Genomic DNA, 23,691 nt, shown 5'->3' with positions numbered 1-23,691 from the left:
GGCCGGGGGGAGACGAGTCCGGGGACGCTGCGGCCGGGGGGAGACGAGTCCGGGGACGCTGCGGCCGGGGGGAGACGAGTCCGGGGACGCTGCGGCCGGGGGGAGACGAGTCCGGGGACGCTGCGGCCGGGGGGAGACGAGTCCGGGGGACGCTGCGGCCGGGGGGAGACGAGTCCGGGGACGCTGCGGCCGGGGGGAGACGAGTCCGGGGACGCTGCGGCCGGGGGGAGACGAGTCCGGGGACGCTGCGGCCGGGGGGGAGACGAGTCCGGGGACGCTGCGGCCGGGGGGAGACGAGTCCGGGGACGCTGCGGCCGGGGGGAGACGAGTCCGGGGACGCTGCGGCCGGGGGGAGACGAGTCCGGGGACGCTGCGGCCGGGGGGGAGACGAGGTCCGGGGACGCTGCGGCCGGGGGGAGACGAGTCCGGGGACGCTGCGGCGGGGGGAGACGAGTCCGGGGACGCTGCGGCCGGGGGGGAGACGAGTCCGGGGACGCTGCGGCCGGGGGGAGACGAGGTCCGGGGACGCTGCGGCCGGGGGGAGACGAGTCCGGGGACGCTGCGGCCGGGGGGAGACGAGTCCGGGGACGCTGCGGCCGGGGGAGACGAGTCCGGGGACGCTGCGGCCGGGGGGAGACGAGTCCGGGGACGCTGCGGCCGGGGGGGAGACGAGTCCGGGGACGCTGCGGCCGGGGGGGAGACGAGTCCGGGGACGCTGCGGCCGGGGGGAGACGAGTCCGGGGACGCTGCGGCCGGGGGGAGACGAGTCCGGGGACGCTGCGGCCGGGGGGAGACGAGTCGGGGACGCTGCGGCCGGGGGGGAGACGAGTCCGGGGACGCTGCGGCCGGGGGGAGACGAGTCCGGGGACGCTGCGGCCGGGGGGAGACGAGTCCGGGGACGCTGCGGCCGGGGGGAGACGAGTCCTGGGGACGCTGCGGCCGGGGGGAGACGAGTCCGGGGACGCTGCGGCCGGGGGGAGACGAGTCCGGGGACGCTGCGGCCGGGGGGAGACGAGTCCGGGGACGCTGCGGCCGGGGGGAGACGAGTCCGGGGACGCTGCGGCCGGGGGGAGACGAGTCCGGGGACGCTGCGGCCGGGGGGAGACGAGTCCGGGGACGCTGCGGCCGGGGGGAGACGAGTCCGGGGACGCTGCGGCCGGGGGGAGACGAGTCCCGGGGACGCTGCGGCCGGGGGGAGACGAGTCCGGGGACGCTGCGGCCGGGGGGGGAGACGAGTCCGGGGACGCTGCGGCCGGGGGGAGACGAGTCCGGGGACGCTGCGGCCGGGGGGAGACGAGTCCGGGGACGCTGCGGCCGGGGGGAGACGAGTCCGGGGACGCTGCGGCCGGGGGGAGACGAGTCCGGGGACGCTGCGGCCGGGGGGAGACGAGTCCGGGGACGCTGCGGCCGGGGGGAGACGAGTCCGGGGACGCTGCGGCCGGGGGGAGACGAGTCCGGGGACGCTGCGGCCGGGGGGAGACGAGTCCGGGGACGGTGCGGCCGGGGGGGGAGACGAGTCCGGGGACGGTGCGGCCGGGGGGAGACGAGTCCGGGGACGCTGCGGCCGGGGGGAGACGAGTCCGGGGACGCTGCGGCCGGGGGGAGACGAGTCCGGGGACGCTGCGGCCGGGGGGAGACGAGTCCGGGGACGCTGCGGCCGGGGGGAGACGAGTCCGGGGACCCTGCGGCCGGGGGGAGACGAGTCCGGGGACGCCGCCGCCGGGGGGAGACGAGTCCGAAAGGTTTGGGGGAGGGAAGAGATCACGCCTGCAGTGGAAATGCTACACTACACACTTCTGGTTCTACCAACAATTGAATGTAATGATCTGAGACGTCTTGGTTCCATTTTCAGGAGTGACGTTACCGGATTCTGCCGTCTCTACCGTTATGTAAGGACCGTGAAACATGTCTCGAGAAAGAAAGCTCTTCCGCCAGGACCCGTCTCCATGTCCAGAAGTTTCCTCGGACTCCGGCAGCTCGTCCTCGCAGGACGCGTCCTCTGCCCCGGCTAAGCCCGGAGCGAGGGGTCAGCGGACTCGGAGCCAGGGCCACTTCCCCTTCAGCTTTCTGCCCGTTGACTGTCAGCTCCACGTCTTCTCATTCCTGACTGAGATGGAGAAGTGTACGGCGGCCCTGGTCTGCTCGGACTGGAGTAAGCTCATGCGTACGCCGCGCCTGTGGAGAGTGGCCGACTTCATGAGGCTGGGGGCCGTCCTGTCGGGCATGGATGGGGTGCTGGTGTCGGTGCGGGAGTTTGAGCGGTGGAAGGAGTGGGTGCACCAGTACGCCTACCACCTGACCTCCCGCGGAGCCTGCTTGTTGGTTCTTCGGGCTAGTTTTGATCTGGGAGATCAGAGGACCAAGTGGGCCGACTTCCTTCTTCAGTTTCTGGACGGCGTTCACTGTGGAGACCTTCAGGAGCTGGAGTTGAATTGGACGTTGACGCATCTGGAGCCTCTCGATATTTATCCCCCGGGTAGCATGGCGCAGATATGTTTGGCCAAGACTGACCAGTTCAACAGCTTTCAGACCCTCTTTGAGCGCCTCACCCGTACCTCCCCCAAACTCAGCCGCATAAAGCTGCCATTTGATTGGTCCGAGCATTCAGTGTCGCTTCTCACCAACTTCCAAAATCTCAGCACATTAGAACTGAACTATTTCTGGGTTTTCAAAAGTGTCCGGCCAGAAATAATGCAACAACTCACGAGATCCCTTCCCAAGCTTAAGACCTTGATCCTTCAGGTTCTCGTGCCTGTAAAGGACTTGGGCGTCTCGTACCCAATGGAGTCGAAGTCTCTGGAGTTTCTGGATGTGTCTCAGAGTCGCGGACTGGTGTTTAGTTACCTCGATTTACCCTCCCTGAAGGAACTTAAGATTAAGAAAACCATCAGGGGCATCATCCTCAATCGGAGAACACGGGTCGCCCTTCAAACCCGATGGACATGTTTGTATGACTTAATCAAGGTGGGCACGCCGAAGCTGGAGGTGTTCAACTCGCACACGTTGCTTCCGAACTGGCAGACGCAGAGTTACCTGGAGCTGAGCGAGGTCCTCCTGCAGTGCTGCTACTGCATCCAGCACACGGACACGTGGCTGCTCTGATCCGGACCACCGCAGACCCTCATACCTGGGGCTGAGCGAGGTCCTCCTGCAGTGCTGCTACTACATCCAGCACACAGACACATGGCTGCTCTGATCCGGACCACCGCAGACCCTCATACCTGGGGCTGAGTGAGGTCCTCCTGCAGTGCTGCTACTGCATCCAGCACACAAACACATGGCTGCTCTGATCCGGACCACCGCAGACCCTGATACCTGGAGCTGAACGAGGTCCTCCTGCAGTGCTGCTACTGCATCCAGCACACGGACACGTGGCTGCTCTGATCCAGACCACCGCAGACCCTCATACCTGGGGCTGAGCGAGGTCCTCCTGCAGTGCTGCTACTGCATCCAGCACACAGACACATGGCTGCTCTGATCCGGACCACCGCAGACCCTGATACCTGGAGCTGAACGAGGTCCTCCTGCAGTGCTGCTACTGCATCCAGCACACGGACACGTGGCTGCTCTGATCCGGACCACCGCAGACCATCATACCTGGAGCTGAGCGAGGTCCTCCTGCAGTGCTGCTACTACATCCAGCACACGGACACGTGGCTGCTCTGATCCGGACCACCGCAGACCCTCATACCTGGGGCTGAGCGAGGTCCTCCTGCAGTGCTGCTACTGCATCCAGCACACGGACACGTGGCTGCTCTGATCCGGACCACCGCAGACCCTCATACCTGGGGCTGAGCGAGGTCCTCCTGCAGTGCTGCTACTACATCCAGCACACGGACACGTGGCTGCTCTGATCCGGACCACCGCAGACCCTCATACCTGGGGCTGAGCGAGGTCCTCCTGCAGTGCTGCTACTGCATCCAGCACACGGACACGTGGCTGCTCTGATCCAGACCACCGCAGACCCTCATACCTGGAGCTGAGCGAGGTCCTCCTGCAGTGCTGCTGCTGCATCCAGCACATGGACACGTGGCTGCTCTGATCCGGACCACCGCAGACCCTCATACCTGGGGCTGATCGAGGTCCTCCTGCAGTGCTGCTACTGCATCCAGCACACGGACACGTGGCTGCTCTGATCCGGACCACCGCAGACCCTCATACCTGGGGCTGATCGAGGTCCTCCTGCAGTGCTGCCACTGCATCCAGCACACAGACACGTGGCTGCTCTGATCCGGACCACCGCAGACCCTCATACCTGGGGCTGAGCGAGGTCCTCCTGCAGTGCTGCTACTGCATCCAGCACACGGACACGTGGCTGCTCTGATCCGGACCACCGCAGACCCTTGCCCCAGGGTCACCTCTCAGGAACTTTCCCCGGGTCAGCACCGTTGCGTCACATGAAGGAGCCTTCATCAGACCCTGAGCGTCTCTCCAGTAAATACATGCTTTGCCCTGAGGGTGTGAATTCATTCCTGGTCCAGAACCTAATCCTCCTCGGTAAATGTTTCGCCTTTTTTAAACCTTCTTCGGCTTTTTCTTATGTTTCTGTGTCTTCATTTCTTCATTCTTTAAAGGTTCCCGCAAGTGTGGAGGACCTGTGATTTTAAGTTTCTAGGTGACTCGTGCTGTTTTTGGGCTTTTGTAATGGAAAGAATAGGGGTGAGGACCTGTATATAAGGGGTGGGGACCTGTATATAAGGGGTGAGGGCCTGTATATAAGGGGTGAGGACCTGTATATAAGGGGTGAGGACCTGTATATAAGGGGTGAGGACCTGTATATAAGGGGCGGTGATGAGGGGACTGAGGCGCTCCGGCCTCACGGCTTCCGATCATTCACCCAAATGGTTGTGAAGTGGGACTGGAGCGACCGGTATTCTGATTTGTGGTTGAGGAAGGAGAGTTAAATGGTAGACCGCTGTCACACTGCGTCCCGTGGGGGGTTCTGTCCGAAGCCCTCATAAAATGGCTTTCAGACATATGTGCTGCCAGGGCCACTGACTATAATGGTACAGACGGAGTCAGTGTGCTCTGTTGTGCGCCATTTTCAGGCGTATACTCCAAAGGGAGGCGACACCCAGACGGAGTGGACTGGATCAGCGTGTACGCCTCCAGTAATAAAGCGTAACAATAAGATTGATGTAGCCAGCGCTCCGTGCTGCTTCCCTTAGAGCCGTGGCCCACGCTCCGTGCTGCTTCCCTTAGAGCCGTGGCCCACGCTCCGTGCTGCTTCCCTTAAAGCCGTGGCCCACGCTTCGTGCTGCTTCCATTAGAGCTGTGGCCCACGCTCCGTGCTGCTTCCATTAGAGCCATGGCCCACACTTCGTGCTGCTTCCATTAGAGCCGTGGCCCACGCTCCGTGCTGCTTCCCTTAGAGCCGTGGCCCACGCTCCGTGCTGCTTCCCTTAGAGCCGTGGCTCACGCTCCGTGCTGCTTCCATTAGAGCCGTGGCCCACGCTCCGTGCTGCTTCCATTAGAGCCGTGGCCCACGCTCCGTGCTGCTTCCATTAGAGCCGTGGCCCACGCTCCGTGCTGCTTCCCTTAGAGCCGTGGCCCACGCTCCGTGCTGCTTCCCTTAGAGCCGTGGCCCTCGCACCGTGCTGCTTCCCTTAGAGCCGTGGCCCACGCTTCGTGCTGCTTCCCTTAGAGCCGTGGCCCACGCTCCGTGCTGCTTCCCTTAGAGCCGTGGCCCACGCTCCGTGCTGCTTCCCTTAGAGCCGTGGCCCACGCTCCGTGCTGCTTCCCTTAGAGCCGTGGCCCACGCTCCGTGCTGCTTCCCTTAGAGACGTGGCCCACGCTCCGTGCTGCTTCCCTTAGAGACGTGGCCCACGCTCCATACTGTAAAGTCTGCTTCTCTTACAGCCGTGGCCCACGCTCCGTCCATTGGTCCAGTAGTCTTTAGTCCGCAGTCGGCTCCTCACTATCTCCCCCCCCCCCCCCCCACTTGTTCAGCACGGCAGGCGCGGGGCTCCAGTTTATGAGGTAGATTGTCCCCCTTCTTCTGGGGCAGTTATTGGGGTTCGGGGCTTCCTCTGTTTCGTTAGGCCATTAGTGTTGCTGGTGTCTCTCCCCTTTTGTGATAAATGGTAAAGTTGAACGGTTGCAATGCCAGGCTCCATCTGAACAGTCGCACGTTGTCCCCCGTCACCGGTGTAGCCAGGTCAGTGGATTGCGGTCGTTATTACGGTGACTCTCCTCCATATACACACAGGGTAACAGATTTTTCGGTGCCCAGACAATGGCATTCCTTTTCTATATTGGCGTTTTTTTTTTTTCTCTCGGTCTTCGAGTGTCCTTGATAGATTCACCTCTGGGTTGTTCTTGTCCTTTACCGTCCACTAAGGACAGCGCTGAGCCCCCCGGTCTGGTGCATCCGTCTGCACCGGGAATCTCTTGGTATAATCGGCCACAGCCGGCACAGGGGCCCCGCCAGGGCTTGTACAAGCTGTATACTGGAGCCTGGTCACATAGGCCCGCTCTGTCAGCCTTTAGAGTTTCTTTGTCATCAGGTCAGTCAGGGGCTTGTCCATGGTTCTGTTCCCCGGGAGGAGTATACACTGTGGTGCCCGAGATTGCCTCCACGTGCTTTTGGTTATGGAGCCACTGAGTTGTGGCTTCCACTTTGGTCTGGTCAGGCTTCATCTAGCCACTCTCTTCTTGGGACTTGTCCTCCTGAATGGTTAGCCCAGCTCGCTGAATGTGCTGGAGTATCTCCCCTACATGCTGCAGGTCTACCTCTCCGGTCTTACTCAATATGGCAATATCATCCACATACACCGTGTGCAGAATTATTAGGCAAGTTGTATTTTAGAGGATTGTTTTTTTTATTGATCAACAACTATGTTCTCAATCAGCCCAAAAGACTCATAAATATCAAAGCTTAATATTTTTGGCAGTTGGAGTGGGGTTTTAGATTTGGCTATCTTAGAAATAAACATTTCTGACATGCAAAAACAAAACCCCAAAAATGAGTGACCAATATCGCCCCCTTTCTTTTATGATGCCACTCAGCAGCCGACCATCCATAGATTCTGTCATTGCTTGATCTGTTTACGATCCACATTGCATGCAGCAGCCACCACAGCCTCCAGACACTGCTCCCAGAGGTGCACTGTTTTCCCTCCCTGTAGATCTCACATTTTATGAGGGACCACAGGTTCTCTATGGGGTTCAGATCAGGTGAACAAGGGGGCCATGTCATTATGTTTTCAGCTTTTAGACCTTTACTGGCCAGCCACGCTGTGGAGTAGTTGAATGCATGTGATGGAGCATTGTCCTGCAGGAAAATCATGTTTTTCTTGAGCGATACCGACTTCTTCCTGTACCACTGATTGAGGGAGTTGTCTTCCAGAAACTGGCAGTAGGTCTGGGAGTTGAGCTTCACTCCATCCTCAACCAGAAAAGGTCCCACAAGTTGATCTTTCCTGATCCCAGCCCATACCAGTGCCCACCCCCACCTTGCTGGTGTCTGAGTCGGAGTGGAGCTCTCTGCCCTTTACTGATCCAGCCTCTGGCCCATCCATCTGCCCATCAAGAGTCACTCTCATTTCATCATCCATAAAACCTGTGAAAAATCAGTCTTCAGATATTTCTTGGCCCAGTCTTGACGTCTTATCTTCTGTTTCTTGGTCAGAGGTGGTGGTTTTCGGCCTTCCTTACCTTGGCCTGTCCCTGAGTATGGCACACTTTGTGCTTTTTGATACTCCAGTAACGTTGCAGCTCTGAAATATGGCCAAACTGGTGGCAAATGGCATCTTGGCAGCTTCACGCTTGATTTTCCCCAATTCATGGGCAGTTATTTTGCGCCTTTTTTTACCCAGCACGCTTCTTGCGACCCTGTTGGCTATTTGCCATGAAACGCTTGATTGTTCGGTGATCACGCTTCAAAAGATGGCAATTTCAAGACTGCTGCATCCCTCTGCAAGACTCTCACAATATGGACTTTTCAGAGCCCGTCACATCTCTCTTCTGACCCATTTTACCAAAGGAAAGGAAGTTGCCTAATAATTAAGCCCCCCTTATATAGGGTGTTGTGTCATTACACCGCACCCCTCCTCATTACAGAGATGCACATCACCGGATTTACTTCATTGGTAGTTGGCTCTCAGCCTATACAGCGCGGAGTAGGACGACATATAAGAAGCATCATGTGATCACAATACGCATCTGCCTAATAATTCTGCACACAGTGTAAGCCTGGGAGCACTGACAGCTGCAAGCCTGACCTCCGCCATTCACTGACAGGTATCTGGTGCACGCTTCATCCCGAATAGCATGACCATAAATTGGAACAGACCAAAGGGGGGTGAAGGCTGAGGGCAGAATGTCAGGGGTATCTGCCACATCCTGTACTGAGGTCTAGGATAGACAGGAATGTTGCTCCCCCAATCTGGCCAGATCATGTATTCGGGGCAGGGGGTCTGCATCCATCATGGTTGTCTCATTTATCCTCTGGTCCATGCATAACCTTGTTCTCTGGTCTTTTTTTGGGACGTGGACTGCAGTGGTCACCCAGGGACTGCCCAACCTGAGTATTTCATCCACTTCTTTCCGAGTCCTCTGCTGATCCCCGGGTGCCTCGGTACTGCGGCTGTGGAATCGGCCCTGGTGTCCCGGTGTCCACCTGGTGCTCAGTCAGATTAGTTTGGCCAGGCTGGTTAGAGAAGAGTCCATAACCCCCTTAGTTGACTGGACTGTGCTGGGGTGAGGTGATCCCCCTAAGTTGACTGGACTGTGCTGTGGTGAGGTGATCCCCCTAAGTTGACTGGACTGTGCTGTGGTGAGGTGATCCCCCTAAGTTGACTGGATTGTGCTGTGGTGAGGTGATCCCCCTAAGTTGACTGGACTGTGCTGTGGTGAGGTGATCCCCCTAAGTTGACTGGACTGTGCTGGGGTGATGTGATCCCCTTAGTTGACTGGACTGTGCTGGGGTGAGGTGATCCCCCTAAGTTGACTGGACTGTGCTGGGGTGAGGTGATCCCCTTAGTTGACTGGACTGTGCTGGGGTGAGGTGATCCCCTTAGTTGACTGGACTGTGCTGGGGTGATGTGATCCCCTTAGTTGACTGGACTGTGCTGGGGTGAGGTGATCCCCTTAGTTGACTGGACTGTGCTGGGGTGAGGTGATCCCCTTAGTTGACTGGACTGTGCTGCGGTGAGGTGATCCCCCTAAGTTGACTGGATTGTGCTGGGTGAGGTGACCCCCTAACTTTTTTTTTAATCCAATCAATTTTTATTGTAGGAAGTTACATTACAAAAAAGGAGAAATTCAGGTATCATTGGCAATAATACACAAAGAAAACAACGCTGTAACACGTGGTAGTATCACCTTTGATTATGATTCACATTTCCTGTCACACCACCACCAATCATGTCTGATGCAAGTTGCAACTTTTTTAGGTTAATCAATACCCAATACGTATAGAGTCAACCTACCAATTTACTCTTTAATCCTCAAAATGAGGGATCCAAACAACCAGAACCAGAGAGTAAGAAAGGAAGATAAGAAAAGAGAGGGGAGAGAGAGGTGGGGGAGATGGGGAGAACCATGGATGGTTGCAAGGAAGCAACCAGGGAGGGGGAGGGGGGAGGGAGGGAATTGGATGGCGTTTTGGGGCAGCCCGAGCAGTAACAACAACAGAGATTTAAACACCTTGAATATTGACATGTGGTATGGGTGAACTCCCTGCGTAACACACACTTTGACCCTATTTGACCCATTTTTAATTATCAACAGTTTGCCCTGGAAACAGATGCCTGACAGGGGATGCATATACAGAGTTTAACCACGTGTCCCAAATCTGAAGTATTTTGTTTTTGGCGCGGATGGAGTGAGCCAGACAGAACTCGTATTGGCATTGGAGATTAATTCGGTTATATAGTTCAACTAATGTAGGCGTCTTTGGGGATTTCCAGTGCAAACGTATGCAATATCTGGCAGCTACTAGAATGTGAACTAATAAACCCCTGGATTCCCAAGAGAACTCCTCTATACCCACGTTTAGCACTGCCAGAGCCGGATTCGGATTAATAGGATAGCCTGTCAGCTCACCCATCAGGCCAAACACCTCCAACCAGAACGAGAAAACCTTGGGACAAGCCCACCAGCAGTGACCAAGAGTACCCCTTTGGAGGCAGCCCTTCCAACAATGTGGCGAATAATTTGGGAGGAACTGTGCTAAGTTGGCTGGGGACCGATACCATCGCAGGTGTACTTTTTTCAGTTGCTCCAGATGATTTATACACTTGGAATATTTTTGGATATTTGCTGATGCCGAGTGCCAGTTTGAAGGAGAGGTAGAGACACTCAACTCCACGTCCCATTTATTCATATAAGGAGATTTTTGCTCTTCGGGGGGGTTATTGAGCCATTTGTATGTCGAGGAGATACCTTTGGATTTAATTATCTTTTTAAATACCAAAGCTTTTGTTGTAGGTGTCACAAACCACCGGGGGGGTCACTCAGAAATCCCCCGCGCTGGCTACCAGTACGTCACAATCGGGGGGTAACAAGTGGGGGTCACCCCTCCTTTATACCTCCCGACCGACAGACAGAGCACGTGACGCGCTCTCTAGCGCCCCTCTTATAGTCAGGCCAATTATGGAATTGCCCGACAATAAGCAAGGAGGCCGCTATACTACTTATGCCGATTATTGAAGGGTCCCCGGTGAGAGTAGGGTATATATTCCCCCGACCTCCGCGGGCGGAATATATAATATCTTCCCGAATCTCACTGGCCTCCCCACAATAATCCTTGGCACAACTCGCTGCCACCAACCGCTTCACGGTAACTATTAGCCGAACACACAGACGTGGGATTCAAGATCGAGATAACAGAACAGCCCAAGATTAATTATATAATTTAATCAGCCTAAAGCACACTAGAAACTACAATATATACAATAGGGAATCTACAGAATATACATATGTCAGAGTACAGTTACAGATAAAGCATGGGTTACAAACAGGCATACACAGTTCCAGCAGTTACCTTGTTGCGTCTGGCCACAGGGGGGCGCTGTACCCAGGTTTTCTAGGATCCTTCCCACAGATGTTTCCTACACGTGCCCCCAGCGAAAAGAACACTGGAAAATGGCCGAAGTAGGGTTATCAACCTGGGCAAATCCAGGTCCCCTCCTACCTTAGTGACCTCAGAGGGAGCACTGCTCCACCCCTGGCTTGAGTTATGGACAATCCACAACATGGAATATGGGCCATAACTTTGCCTGGGAGCGTCGTAGGCGGACGCCAATGCTCTCATTGTGACAGTTATGAATTTAGCTACAGAACGAGGGGACTCATGACCTGTCTGCCAGTTCCCCATTGGCTGATATCACGCCTGGGGCATTTCCCAATGTCCTGCTCCCATAAAAAGGGTGTGCCGGCATCGTCCGCATGCGGAGACACCATTTTTATGGTTGCCATATTTATCGGAAATATGGCTTGCGAGATATGAACCATTTTTTACTGGAGTCGTTCTGTCTGGCTATTTCCATAGCCTTGCTAACTAGCTAGCAGCCCCCACTACAGGGTCACGGCAGGGAGTCATCCTGTGTCCATTGTCCCTAAGCCACCTAATTTCCATATCACAGGACATGGCCATGGAGGTGTAAGTGGAACACTGAGAACAAGAAGGGAGGGGGGCACTGCCAGGGAGTGATGAGGGATTATGACTGGAGTCATAATTCATCTTCATATCCCGGGATTTGCCTCACACCTCCCCCCTTTTGAGGGCGCTAGGGGGCAGCACACTCCGGTGTTCCCCCGTGCGCCCGTCCGCGACCTCTCCTTGTCGGGACAGCCCGTCTGCGTTACCGTGGTCACGGCCCCTTTTGTGGCGAATGGTGAAGTTGTATTGCTGGAGCGCAAGGCTCCATCGCAACAATCGCCCATTCGTCCCAGAGACGGTGTGCAACCAGCTGAGGGGATTGTGGTCCGTCTCCACGATGAAGTGGCGCCCGTATAGATAGGGTTGCAGACGCTGCAGGGCCCACACTATGGCCAGGCACTCCTTCTCCATTGTGGAATAGGCCACTTCCCTCGGTAACAGCTTCCGGCTCAGGTACAAGACTGGGTGCTCTTGGCTCGCAGAGTCCACCTGGCTGAGCACCGCACCGAGGCCGAAGTCACTGGCGTCGGTCTGTACTACAAACGGCCGCGTGAAGTCGGCTGCCTGTAGCACGGGCGGGCTGGACAGGGCGTCCTTTAGGGCCCGGAAGGCTGTCTCGCAGTCCATTGTCCAATCGACTGCAGAGGGCAGCTTCTTCTTGGTGAGGTCCGTCAAGGGCTTTGCCAGGCTACTATAGCATGGAACAAACCTCCTATAGTACCCAGCGGTCCCCAAGAAGGACATCACCTGCTTCTTGGTCCTGGGGGTGGGCCAGGATGCGATGGCCTCCACTTTCTCAGGCTCGGGCTTCAGTGTTCTCCCGCCTACCCGGTGACCGAGGTACTGGACCTCGCTCATGGCCAGCTGACACTTTCCCGGCTTGATGGTCAAACCTGCCCGGTGGATCCGCCTGAGCACCTGTGCTAGATGCTCTAGGTGGTCCTCCCAGGTGGGACTGAAGACGGCAATGTCATCTAGGTACGCGGCCGCGTACCCTTCAAGTCCCTTGAGCAGGGTGTTGACCATCCGCTGGAAAGTGGCAGGGGCATTCCTCATCCCGAATGGCATCACCGTGGACTCGTATAGTCCAAATGGGGTAATAAAGGCAGAGCGTTCCCTGGCCTTGCGAGTCAGGGGGATCTGCCAATATCCCCGGCTCAGATCCATGATGGTCAGGTACTGAGCCCCGGCCAACTGATCGAGCAGGTCATCGATGCGTGGCATTGGGTACGCATCGGCGACCGTGACCGCATTGAGCCCCCTGTAGTCCACGCAGAACCGCGTGGTTCGGTCCTTCTTAGGGACGAGGACTACAGGCGAGGCCCAAGCGCTGTTGGATGCCTGGATCACCCCCAGCTTCAGCATCTCGTCAATCTCCTGGCGCATGTGTTGCTGCACCTCCAGGGAGACCCGATATGCTGAACGCCGGATCGGGGGATGATCCCCAGTGTCCACGTGATGGACAGCCAAGTCAGTCCTTCCGGGCTGGTTGGTAAACAACCCCCGGAAGGGGTGTAGGGTGGCCCACAGCTGGGACCGTTGGTCCTCCAAGAGCTGGTGGCCAACCTCCACATCCTCAATGGATCCGCCTGCCCTAACCTGGGCTAGCATATCCAAGAGGGTTTCCGCTTCTCCCTCCTCGGGCAGGTTGCACACGGGGAGCGCACATGCCTCCCGCTCATGATGTGCCTTCATCATGTTCACATGGAAGGGCTTCCGCCTTCCACGGGCAGGGTCCAGGGTGACCAGGTACGTCACAGGGTTGAGCTGCTGGTACACGAGGTATGGGCCTTCCCAGGCTGCCTGAAGCTTGTCCTGTGGTACGGGGACCAGTACCCACACCTTTTGACCCACTTGGTAGGTCCTCTCACAAGCGTTCTGGTCGTACCAACGCTTCTGATCGGCCTGGGCTTGAGCCATATTGTCGTGTACCAGTTGCGTCAAGGCCTGCATTTTGTCCCGGAAGCGCATGACATACTCGATAACCGACACTCCAGGGGTGGCCAAATCCCCTTCCCAAGCCTCTTTCACCAGAGCCAGGGGGGCCCCGCACACGTCGCCCGTACAGGAGCTCAAACGGTGAGAATCCTGTTGAGGCCTGTGGAACCTCCCGGTAAGCAAATAACAGGTGTGGGAGATACCGCTCCCAGTCACGCCCATGGGAGTCGACCAACATCTTAAGCATCTGCTTTAAGGTGCCATTGAACCGCTCGCGCAGGCCATTAGTCTGTGGATGGTACGGGCTGGCCACCAGATGTCGCACCTGGACTTGCTTACAGAGGGCCTCCATCAGCTGGGACATGAATTGGGTCCCCCGGTCAGTGAGCATTTCCTGGGGGAAAACCCACTCGGGGAGAAAATCTCCAGCAATGCGGTGGCCACCTTGTCAGCCCGAATGGACGACAAGGCCACTGCTTCTGGGTACCGGGTGGCATAGTCCACTACCGTCAGTAGGAAGCGTTTCCCGGAGCTGCTGGGGATGGCCAGCGGGCCGACCAGATCCACAGCCACCCTCCTGAAAGGCTCATCGATGATTGGCAGAGATACTAGTGGGGCTTTGGGGCGTGGCCCCGCCTTCCCCACTCTCTGACAGGTTTCACACGAACGGCAGTAGGCAGCCACATCGGCCCCCATTTTTGGCCAGTAGAAATGCTGGTTTAACCTGGCCTTGGTCTTAGCGATCCCTAGGTGTCCGGCCATCGGAATCTCATGTGCGATCCGCAACAACTCCGTCCGGAACGGATAGGGTACCACCAACTGTCGGTCCCTGGGCCACGCCTCCGGTGAACCCTGCTGGACCGTGGCCCGGTACAGCCGTCCTTGGTCCCAGACCACTCGCTCCGGGTCCGAGTCCGAGGGAGGCTGTGCCGCCTGCTCCTTAAGAGCTTTCAGGCTGTCGTCAGCTTCTAACGCTGCCTGAAACCCCTGACTAGATGTGGCCAGAATCGACGAGACTGTCACATCTTCAGTCAGTACCCCGGGACCTGTGTCCTGGCCTCCACCTGACTCGGCTGCCACTTGGTCAGAAGGGGAAGAGCTATCGGACCTCCGGGAGGCCCCTTGGCTTCCAGCACTCCCACTGCGGGTGACAGCGGCCACAGCCGCTGCGACCGTGGGTCGTGCCTGCTCCTCCTCCGTTCCTGACCAAGTCGCCGGTTCAGGCAGACCTACCTGGCTTCCTGACACCCCGGTTGTGGGGGAACCATGCACCGAGATCTTACCTGGGAGCACTTCCGCTCCTGGACCGGCCCCAATCTCACCTGCCTGTTCCCCTCCTGCAGCAACAGAACCCCGCTGTGAAATCTCTGGGGACCCCACATTTGCTGTGGTAGCCCCCACCCCACACACTGGTCCTCCCCCTGCAGCACCCTGCTCTCTGCTTATCCCTGCAGAGGGCAACAGATCCCAGCTCACAGGCTGGTTACTTGTAGAGGCATTGTCACACCTTTCTCTGACCCCCTCCCCTCCTGTCACAGCTGCAGCTGTGTGTGTGTCTATGGTGTCTATGCAAGCAGAAATATCAGAGTTCACTCCCTCCTCCCTTACATCATTCATAGATAACACATTAACATTGTCCGGAGGCATGTCAGTACTGGCTGAAGGTTCAGCCCTTGGTTGGGGCCCAAACTGGGAGGTTATCTGCCCCAAATCTGTCCCAAGTAGCACGTTTGCAGGGATCCGATCAGTTACCCCCACCTCTCTCACCCCTCGCCCTGCGCCCCAGTCCACATAAATGTCAGCAACAGGCAGCGCCGGGTCAATGCCTCCAATCCCGGAGACAGCGAGGGTTTTTCCAGGGATCAAGTCTTGGGGGGACACCATCTCAGGCCGCACCAGAGTCACCTCCGAGGCGCTGTCTCGCAGTCCTATGGTCACAGACCGGCCGACGGTGACAGGTTGGAAGCTGTCCAGGGACCTACCACCACCCCCACCCACACAATACACCTTGGGCGGCCCTTGGGACGGGGACGGAGCCGGGGCCTTGGGACGCTGAGGGCACATGGCCTTGAAGTGTCCAGGTAGGTTGCACTGGTGGCACCGTCTTGGCTCTGCCACGGGCCTGGAGAGGGGAGTTGAGGGGGACACCCCCTGCAGTCTAGGGGCAGGTGGGGCAGTCGCAGAATTCATCTTACCCCCTCTCCAGGTGCTGCTGGTGGCTGCTCTCCTGGCTTCAGGAGCCCGATTGTTGGTGTAGTCATCGGCCAGGGCAGCTGTAGCCGTGGACCCCTTTGGCTTCTGGTCTCGGATGAACTGGCGGAGATCCTCAGGGCAGTTCCACAAGAGTTGCTCCGTGATGAACAAGTCCAGGATCTCCGGTCCGGTGGAAAGCTGCAGGCCTTGGGTCCAGTGGTCGGCAGCTCGGGCAAGTGCCCGCCGGTGGTCAGCCCAGGAGTCCTTTGGTCCCTTCTGTAGGCTCCGGAACTTCTTGCGGTAGGACTCTGGAGTGAGGTTGTACTGTTGGATCAGGGCCCGCTTGATGGTGTCGTAGCCCTGATCTGCCTCAGCAGGCAAGTCCCCAAGGATATCCAGGGCCTTACCCCTTAAACGGGGGGTCAGGGATTTGGCCCACTGGTCCTTGTCCAGATGGTGCTGCAAGCAAGTCCGTTCAAAAGCAGTCAAGAAAGAGTCCAAGTCTCCATCCTTCTCCAGCACTGGGAAGTCCTCAACACGGACCTTTGGAAGTTTGGTGTCTCGAAGGTCACATGTGGCTGATGAGGGCCGGAGCTGAGCTAGCTGCAGCTGGTAGTCACGGTCTGCCTGTCGCTCTCGCTCTTCACGCGCTGCCTGCCGCTCTCGCTCCGCAGCCTCACGCTCTGCGTGCCGCTCCGCAGCCTCAGCGTCACGCGCTGCCTGCCGCTCTGCCCTGCGCTCTGCCAGGAGTTCCTTGTAGCCCTTCTGGTCTCCAGCCTGGAGAAGGGCCATAGCCATTTGAAGAAGGCTATCCGAGCCTCCCAGGCTCGGTGGAATGGCACGTGGTGATCTGCGGCACGCTGCAGAGCTAGGCGATTCACTGTCCCTTTCAGAGCGGAGGGCTGGCATCTGGCTCGTTGAGGAACCTTGGGTGAGCTCCTCCTCATCTTGTCCAGCAGTGCCAGGTTGCGCAATGTCCTCGGCAGAACGGTTTTCTGGCGTCGAGCTCCTGGAGGACTCGTGGGCAACCTCCTCATTGCTGTCCACAGCACCGTCCTCCCTCTCTTCGGCTCCTGCCTTAGCATTGGCCAGTTGCATAGCTCTGCTCCTGGTGCCATCAGCCATTCTTGCAGACTTTTGGTCACTGACACAGAACTGACACCTGATGCCTCCACACACCTTACAGTATCTGCACTCTGACACTCTAGTGTTGAGCTAGTCTGAAGACCCCAGCAGCCACAGCTGCTGCAGGCAGTCTTTAGTGTCTGGGAGTATGGGTCTCACACTCACACACACTATTATCTCGATCCCACCGCTATGCCACCAATATGTCACAAACCACCGGGGGGGTCACTCAGAAATCCCCCGCGCTGGCTACCAGTACGTCACAATCGGGGGGTAACAAGTGGGGGTCACCCCTCCTTTATACCTCCCGACCGACAGACAGAGCACGTGACGCGCTCTCTAGCGCCCCTCTTATAGTCAGGCCAATTATGGAATTGCCCGACAATAAGCAAGGAGGCCGCTATACTACTTATGCCGATTATTGAAGGGTCCCCGGTGAGAGTAGGGTATATATTCCCCCGACCTCCGCGGGCGGAATATATAATATCTTCCCGAATCTCACTGGCCTCCCCACAATAATCCTTGGCACAACTCGCTGCCACCAACCGCTTCACGGTAACTATTAGCCGAACACACAGACGTGGGATTCAAGATCGAGATAACAGAACAGCCCAAGATTAATTATATAATTTAATCAGCCTAAAGCACACTAGAAACTACAATATATACAATAGGGAATCTACAGAATATACATATGTCAGAGTACAGTTACAGATAAAGCATGGGTTACAAACAGGCATACACAGTTCCAGCAGTTACCTTGTTGCGTCTGGCCACAGGGGGGCGCTGTACCCAGGTTTTCTAGGATCCTTCCCACAGATGTTTCCTACACGTGCCCCCAGCGAAAAGAACACTGGAAAATGGCCGAAGTAGGGTTATCAACCTGGGCAAATCCAGGTCCCCTCCTACCTTAGTGACCTCAGAGGGAGCACTGCTCCACCCCTGGCTTGAGTTATGGACAATCCACAACATGGAATATGGGCCATAACTTTGCCTGGGAGCGTCGTAGGCGGACGCCAATGCTCTCATTGTGACAGTTATGAATTTAGCTACAGAACGAGGGGACTCCCCCCTCCCTTCTTGTTCTCAGTGTTCCACTTACACCTCCATGGCCATGTCCTGTGATATGGAAATGAGGTGGTGTGGGAACAATGGACACAGGATGACTCCCTGCCGTCACCCTGTAACAAGAGTTGTATCTCATTAGCAAGGCTATGGAAATAGCCAGACAGAACGACTCCAGTAAAAAATGGTTCATATCTCGCAAGCCATATTTCCGATAAATATGGCAACCATAAAAATGGTGTCTCCGCATGTGGACGATGCCGGCACCCCCTTTTTATGGGAGCAGGACATTGGGAAATGCCCCAGGCGTGATATCAGCCAATGGGGAACTGGCAGACAGGTCATGAGTCCCCTCGTTCTGTAGCTAAATTCATAACTGTCACAATGAGAGCATTGGCGTCTGCCTACGACGCTCCCAGGCCAAGTTATGGCCATATTCCATGTTGTGGATTTTGTCCATAACTCCAGCCAGGGGTGGAGCAGTGCTTCCCTGTGAGGTCACTAAGGTAGGAGGGGACCTGGATTGCCCAGGTTGATAACCCTACTTCGGCCATTTTCCAGTGTTCTTCTGCTCGGGGGCCTGGTTGGGAAAGACCTGTGAGGGAGTTCCTGGAAACCTGGTCTACAGCGCCCCCCTGTGGCCAGACGCAACAAGGTAACTGCTGGAACTGTGTATGCCTGTTTGTAACCCATGCTTTGATTGTAACTGTACTCTGACATATGTATATTCTGTAGATTCCCTATTGTATATATTGTAGTTTCTAGTGTGCTTTAGGCTGATTAAATTATATAATTAATCTTGGGCTGTTCTGTTATCTCGATCTTGAATCCCACGTCTGTGTGTTCGGCTAATAGTTACCGTAAATCGGTTGGTGGCAGCGAATTGTGCCAAGGATTATTGTGGGGAGGCCAGTGAGATTCGGGGAGATTTTATATATTCCGCCCGCGGAGGTCGGGGGAATATATACCTTACTCTCACCGGGGACCCTTCAATAATCGGCATAAGTAGTATAGCGGCCTCCTTGCTTATTGTCGGGCAATTCCATAATTGGCCTGACTATAAGAGGGGCGCTAGAGAGCGCGTCACGTGCTCTGTCTGTCGGTCGGGAGGTATAAAGGAGGGGTGACCCCCACTTGTTACCCCCCGATTGTGACGTACTGGTAGCCAGCGCGGGGGATTTCTGAGTGACCCCCCCGGTGGTTTGTGACATATTGGTGGCATAGCGGTGGGATCGAGATAATAGTGTGTGTGAGTGTGAGACCCATACTCCCAGACACTAAAGACTGCCTGCAGCAGCTGTGGCTGCTGGGGTCTTCAGACTAGCTCAACACTAGAGTGTCAGAGTGCAGATACTGTAAGGTGTGTGGAGGCATCAGGTGTCAGTTCTGTGTCAGTGACCAAAAGTCTGCAAGAATGGCTGATGGCACCAGGAGCAGAGCTATGCAACTGGCCAATGCTAAGGCAGGAGCCGAAGAGAGGGAGGACGGTGCTGTGGACAGCAATGAGGAGGTTGCCCACGAGTCCTCCAGGAGCTCGACGCCAGAAAACCGTTCTGCCGAGGACATTGCGCAACCTGGCACTGCTGGACAAGATGAGGAGGAGCTCACCCAAGGTTCCTCAACGAGCCAGATGCCAGCCCTCCGCTCTGAAAGGGACAGTGAATCACCAGGCTCCGCAGCGTGCCGCAGATCACCACGTGCCATTCCACCGAGCCTGGGAGGCTCGGATAGCCTTCTTCAAATGGCTATGGCCCTTCTCCAGGCTGGAGACCAGAAGGGCTACAAGGAACTCCTGGCAGAGCGCAGGGCAGAGCGGCACGCAGAGCGTGAGGCTGCGGAGCGAGAGCGGCAGGCAGCACGTGAAGAGCGAGAGCGACAGGCAGACCGTGACTACCAGCTGCAGCTAGCTCAGCTCCGGCCCTCATCAGCCACATGTGACCTTCAAAACACCAAACTTCCAAAGGTCCGTGTTGAGGACTTCCCAGTGCTGGAGAAGGATGGAGACTTGGACTCTTTCTTGACTGCTTTTGAACGGACTTGCTTGCAGCACCATCTGGACAAGGACCAGTGGGCCAAATACCTGACCCCCCGTTTAAGGGGTAAGGCCCTGGATATCCTTGGGGACTTGCCTGCTGAGGCAGATCAGGGCTACGACACCATCAAGCGGGCCCTGATCCAACAGTACAACCTCACTCCAGAGTCCTACCGCAAGAAGTTCCGGAGCCTACAGAAGGGACCAAAGGACTCCTGGGCTGACCACCGGCGGGCACTTGCCCGAGCTGCCGACCACTGGACCCAAGGCCTGCAGCTTTCCACCGGACCGGAGATCCTGGACTTGTTCATCACGGAGCAACTCTTGTGGAACTGCCCTGAGGATCTCCGCCAGTTCATCCGAGACCAGAAGCCAAAGGGGTCCACGGCTACAGCTGCCCTTGCCGATGACTACACCAACAACCGGGCCCCTGAGGCCAGGAGAGCGGCCACCAGCAGCACCTGGAGAGGGGGTAAGATGAATTCTGCGACTGCCCCACCTGCCCCTAGACTGCAGGGGGTGTCCCCCTCAACTCCCCTCTCCAGGCCCGTGGCGGAACCAAGACGGTGCCACCAGTGCAACCTACCTGGACACTTCAAGGCCATGTGCCCTCAGCGTCCCAAGGCCCCGGCTCCGTCCCCGTCCCAAGGGCCGCCCAAGGTGTATTGTGTGGGTGGGGGTGGTGGTAGGTCCCTGGACAGCTTCCAACCTGTCACCGTCGGCCGGTCTGTGACCATAGGACTGCGAGACAGCGCCTCGGAGGTGACTCTGGTGCGGCCTGAGATGGTGTCCCCCCAAGACTTGATCCCTGGAAAAACCCTCGCTGTCTCCGGGATTGGAGGCATTGACCCGGCGCTGCCTGTTGCTGACATTTATGTGGACTGGGGCGCAGGGCGAGGGGTGAGGGAGGTGGGGGTAACTGATCGGATCCCTGCAAACGTGCTACTTGGGACAGATTTGGGGCAGATAACCTCCCAGTTTGGGCCCCAACCAAGGGCTGAACCTTCAGCCAGTACTGACATGCCTCCGGACAATGTTAATGTGTTATCTATGAATGATGTAAGGGAGGAGGGAGTGAACTCTGATATTTCTGCTTGCATAGACACCATAGACACACACTCAGCTGCAGCTGTGACAGGGGAGGGGGTCAGAGAAAGGTGTGACAATGCCTCTACAAGTAACCAGCCTGTGAGCTGGGATCTGTTGCCCTCTGCAGGGATAAGCAGAGAGCAGGGTGCTGCAGGGGGAGGACCAGTGTGTGGGGTGGGGGCTACCACAGCAAATGTGGGGTCCCCAGAGATTTCACAGCGGGGTTCTGTTGCTGCAGGGGGGGAACAGGCAGGTGAGATTGGGGCCGGTCCAGGAGCGGAAGTGCTCCCAGGTAAGATCTCGGTGCATGGTTCCCCCACAACCGGGGTGTCAGGAAGCCAGGTAGGTCTGCCTGAACCGGCGACTTGGTCAGGAACGGAGGAGGAGCAGGCACGACCCACGGTCGCAGCGGCTGTGGCCGCTGTCACCCGCAGTGGGAGTGCTGGAAGCCAAGGGGCCTCCCGGAGGTCCGATAGCTCTTCCCCTTCTGACCAAGTGGCAGCCGAGTCAGGTGGAGGCCAGGACACAGGTCCCGGGGTACTGACTGAAGATGTGACAGTCTCGTCGATTCTGGCCACATCTAGTCAGGGGGTTCAGGCAGCGTTAGAAGCTGACGACAGCCTGAAAGCTCTTAAGGAGCAGGCGGCACAGCCTCCCTCGGACTCGGACCCGGAGCGAGTGGTCTGGGACCAAGGACGGCTGTACCGGGCCACGGTCCAGCAGGGTTCACCGGAGGCGTGGCCCAGGGACCGACAGTTGGTGGTACCCTATCCGTTCCGGACGGAGTTGTTGCGGATCGCACATGAGATTCCGATGGCCGGACACCTAAGGATCGCTAAGACCAAGGCCAGGTTAAACCAGCATTTCTACTGGCCAAAAATGGGGGCCGATGTGGCTGCCTACTGCCGTTCGTGTGAAACCTGTCAGAGAGTGGGGAAGGCGGGGCCACGCCCCAAAGCCCCACTGGTATCTCTGCCCATCATCGATGAGCCTTTCAGGAGGGTGGCTGTGGATCTGGTCGGCCCGCTGGCCATCCCCAGCAGCTCCGGGAAACGCTTCATACTGACGGTAGTGGACTATGCCACCCGGTACCCAGAAGCAGTGGCCTTGTCGTCCATTCGGGCTGACAAGGTGGCCACCGCATTGCTGGAGATTTTCTCCCGAGTGGGTTTTCCCCAGGAAATGCTCACTGACCGGGGGACCCAATTCATGTCCCAGCTGATGGAGGCCCTCTGTAAGCAAGTCCAGGTGCGACATCTGGTGGCCAGCCCGTACCATCCACAGACTAATGGCCTGTGCGAGCGGTTCAATGGCACCTTAAAGCAGATGCTTAAGATGTTGGTCGACTCCCATGGGCGTGACTGGGAGCGGTATCTCCCACACCTGTTATTTGCTTACCGGGAGGTTCCACAGGCCTCAACAGGATTCTCACCGTTTGAGCTCCTGTACGGGCGACGTGTGCGGGGCCCCCTGGCTCTGGTGAAAGAGGCTTGGGAAGGGGATTTGGCCACCCCTGGAGTGTCGGTTATCGAGTATGTCATGCGCTTCCGGGACAAAATGCAGGCCTTGACGCAACTGGTACACGACAATATGGCTCAAGCCCAGGCCGATCAGAAGCGTTGGTACGACCAGAACGCTTGTGAGAGGACCTACCAAGTGGGTCAAAAGGTGTGGGTACTGGTCCCCGTACCACAGGACAAGCTTCAGGCAGCCTGGGAAGGCCCATACCTCGTGTACCAGCAGCTCAACCCTGTAACGTACCTGGTCACCCTGGACCCTGCCCGTGGAAGGCGGAAGCCCTTCCATGTGAACATGATGAAGGCACATCATGAGCGGGAGGCATGTGCGCTCCCCGTGTGCAACCTGCCCGAGGAGGGAGAAGCGGAAACCCTCTTGGATATGCTAGCCCAGGTTAGGGCAGGCGGATCCATTGAGGATGTGGAGGTTGGCCACCAGCTCTTGGAAGACCAACGGTCCCAGCTGTGGGCCACCCTCCTCCCCTTCCGGGGGTTGTTTACCAACCAGCCCGGAAGGACTGACTTGGCTGTCCATCACGTGGACACTGGGGATCATCCCCCGATCCGGCGTTCAGCATATCGGGTCTCCCTGGAGGTGCAGCAACACATGCGCCAGGAGATTGACGAGATGCTGAAGCTGGGGGTGATCCAGGCATCCAACAGCGCTTGGGCCTCGCCTGTAGTCCTCGTCCCTAAGAAGGACCGAACCACTCGGTTCTGCGTGGACTACAGGGGGCTCAATGCGGTCACAGTCGCCGATGCGTACCCAATGCCACGCATCGATGACCTGCTCGATCAGTTGGCCGGGGCTCAGTACCTGACCATCATGGATCTGAGCCGGGGATATTGGCAGATCCCCCTGACTCGCAAGGCCAGGGAACGCTCTGCCTTTATTACCCCATTTGGACTGTACGAGTCCACGGTGATGCCATTCGGGATGAGGAATGCCCCTGCCACTTTCCAGCGGATGGTCAACACCCTGCTCAAGGGACTTGAAGGGTACGCGGCCGCGTACCTGGATGACATTGCCGTCTTCAGTCCCACCTGGGAGGACCACCTAGAGCATCTAGCACAGGTGCTCAGGCGGATCCACCGGGCAGGTTTGACCATCAAGCCGGGAAAGTGTC

The 23,691-nt window shown here is 57.4% G+C and overlaps 1 protein-coding gene across 2 annotated transcripts in view; it reads left to right on the top strand.

The window, feature by feature from the left end:
• Positions 1–23,691, top strand: part of LOC142316941 (uncharacterized) — a 51,412-nt gene that overhangs the window by 6,778 nt on the left and 20,943 nt on the right. The window contains exon 2 of one of the 2 annotated variants that reach the window (XR_012754643.1): positions 1,853–4,497. Coding sequence is in view for 1 of the 2 variants with exons in the window: in XM_075352728.1 (XP_075208843.1) it covers positions 1,906–3,102 (1,197 nt within the window). In the remaining variant the exon portion in view is untranslated. Of the gene's footprint in view, positions 1–1,852; positions 4,526–23,691 lie in introns of those variants that run through there. The other variant, XM_075352728.1, reaches the window with a different exon arrangement.

This window comes from Anomaloglossus baeobatrachus, chromosome 6 (genome assembly GCF_048569485.1).
Source record: "Anomaloglossus baeobatrachus isolate aAnoBae1 chromosome 6, aAnoBae1.hap1, whole genome shotgun sequence".
Classification (NCBI taxonomy): Eukaryota; Metazoa; Chordata; class Amphibia; order Anura; family Aromobatidae; genus Anomaloglossus; species Anomaloglossus baeobatrachus.
Note: the sequence above shows the minus strand (reverse complement) of the source record. Positions and strands in the feature narration are given on the sequence as shown.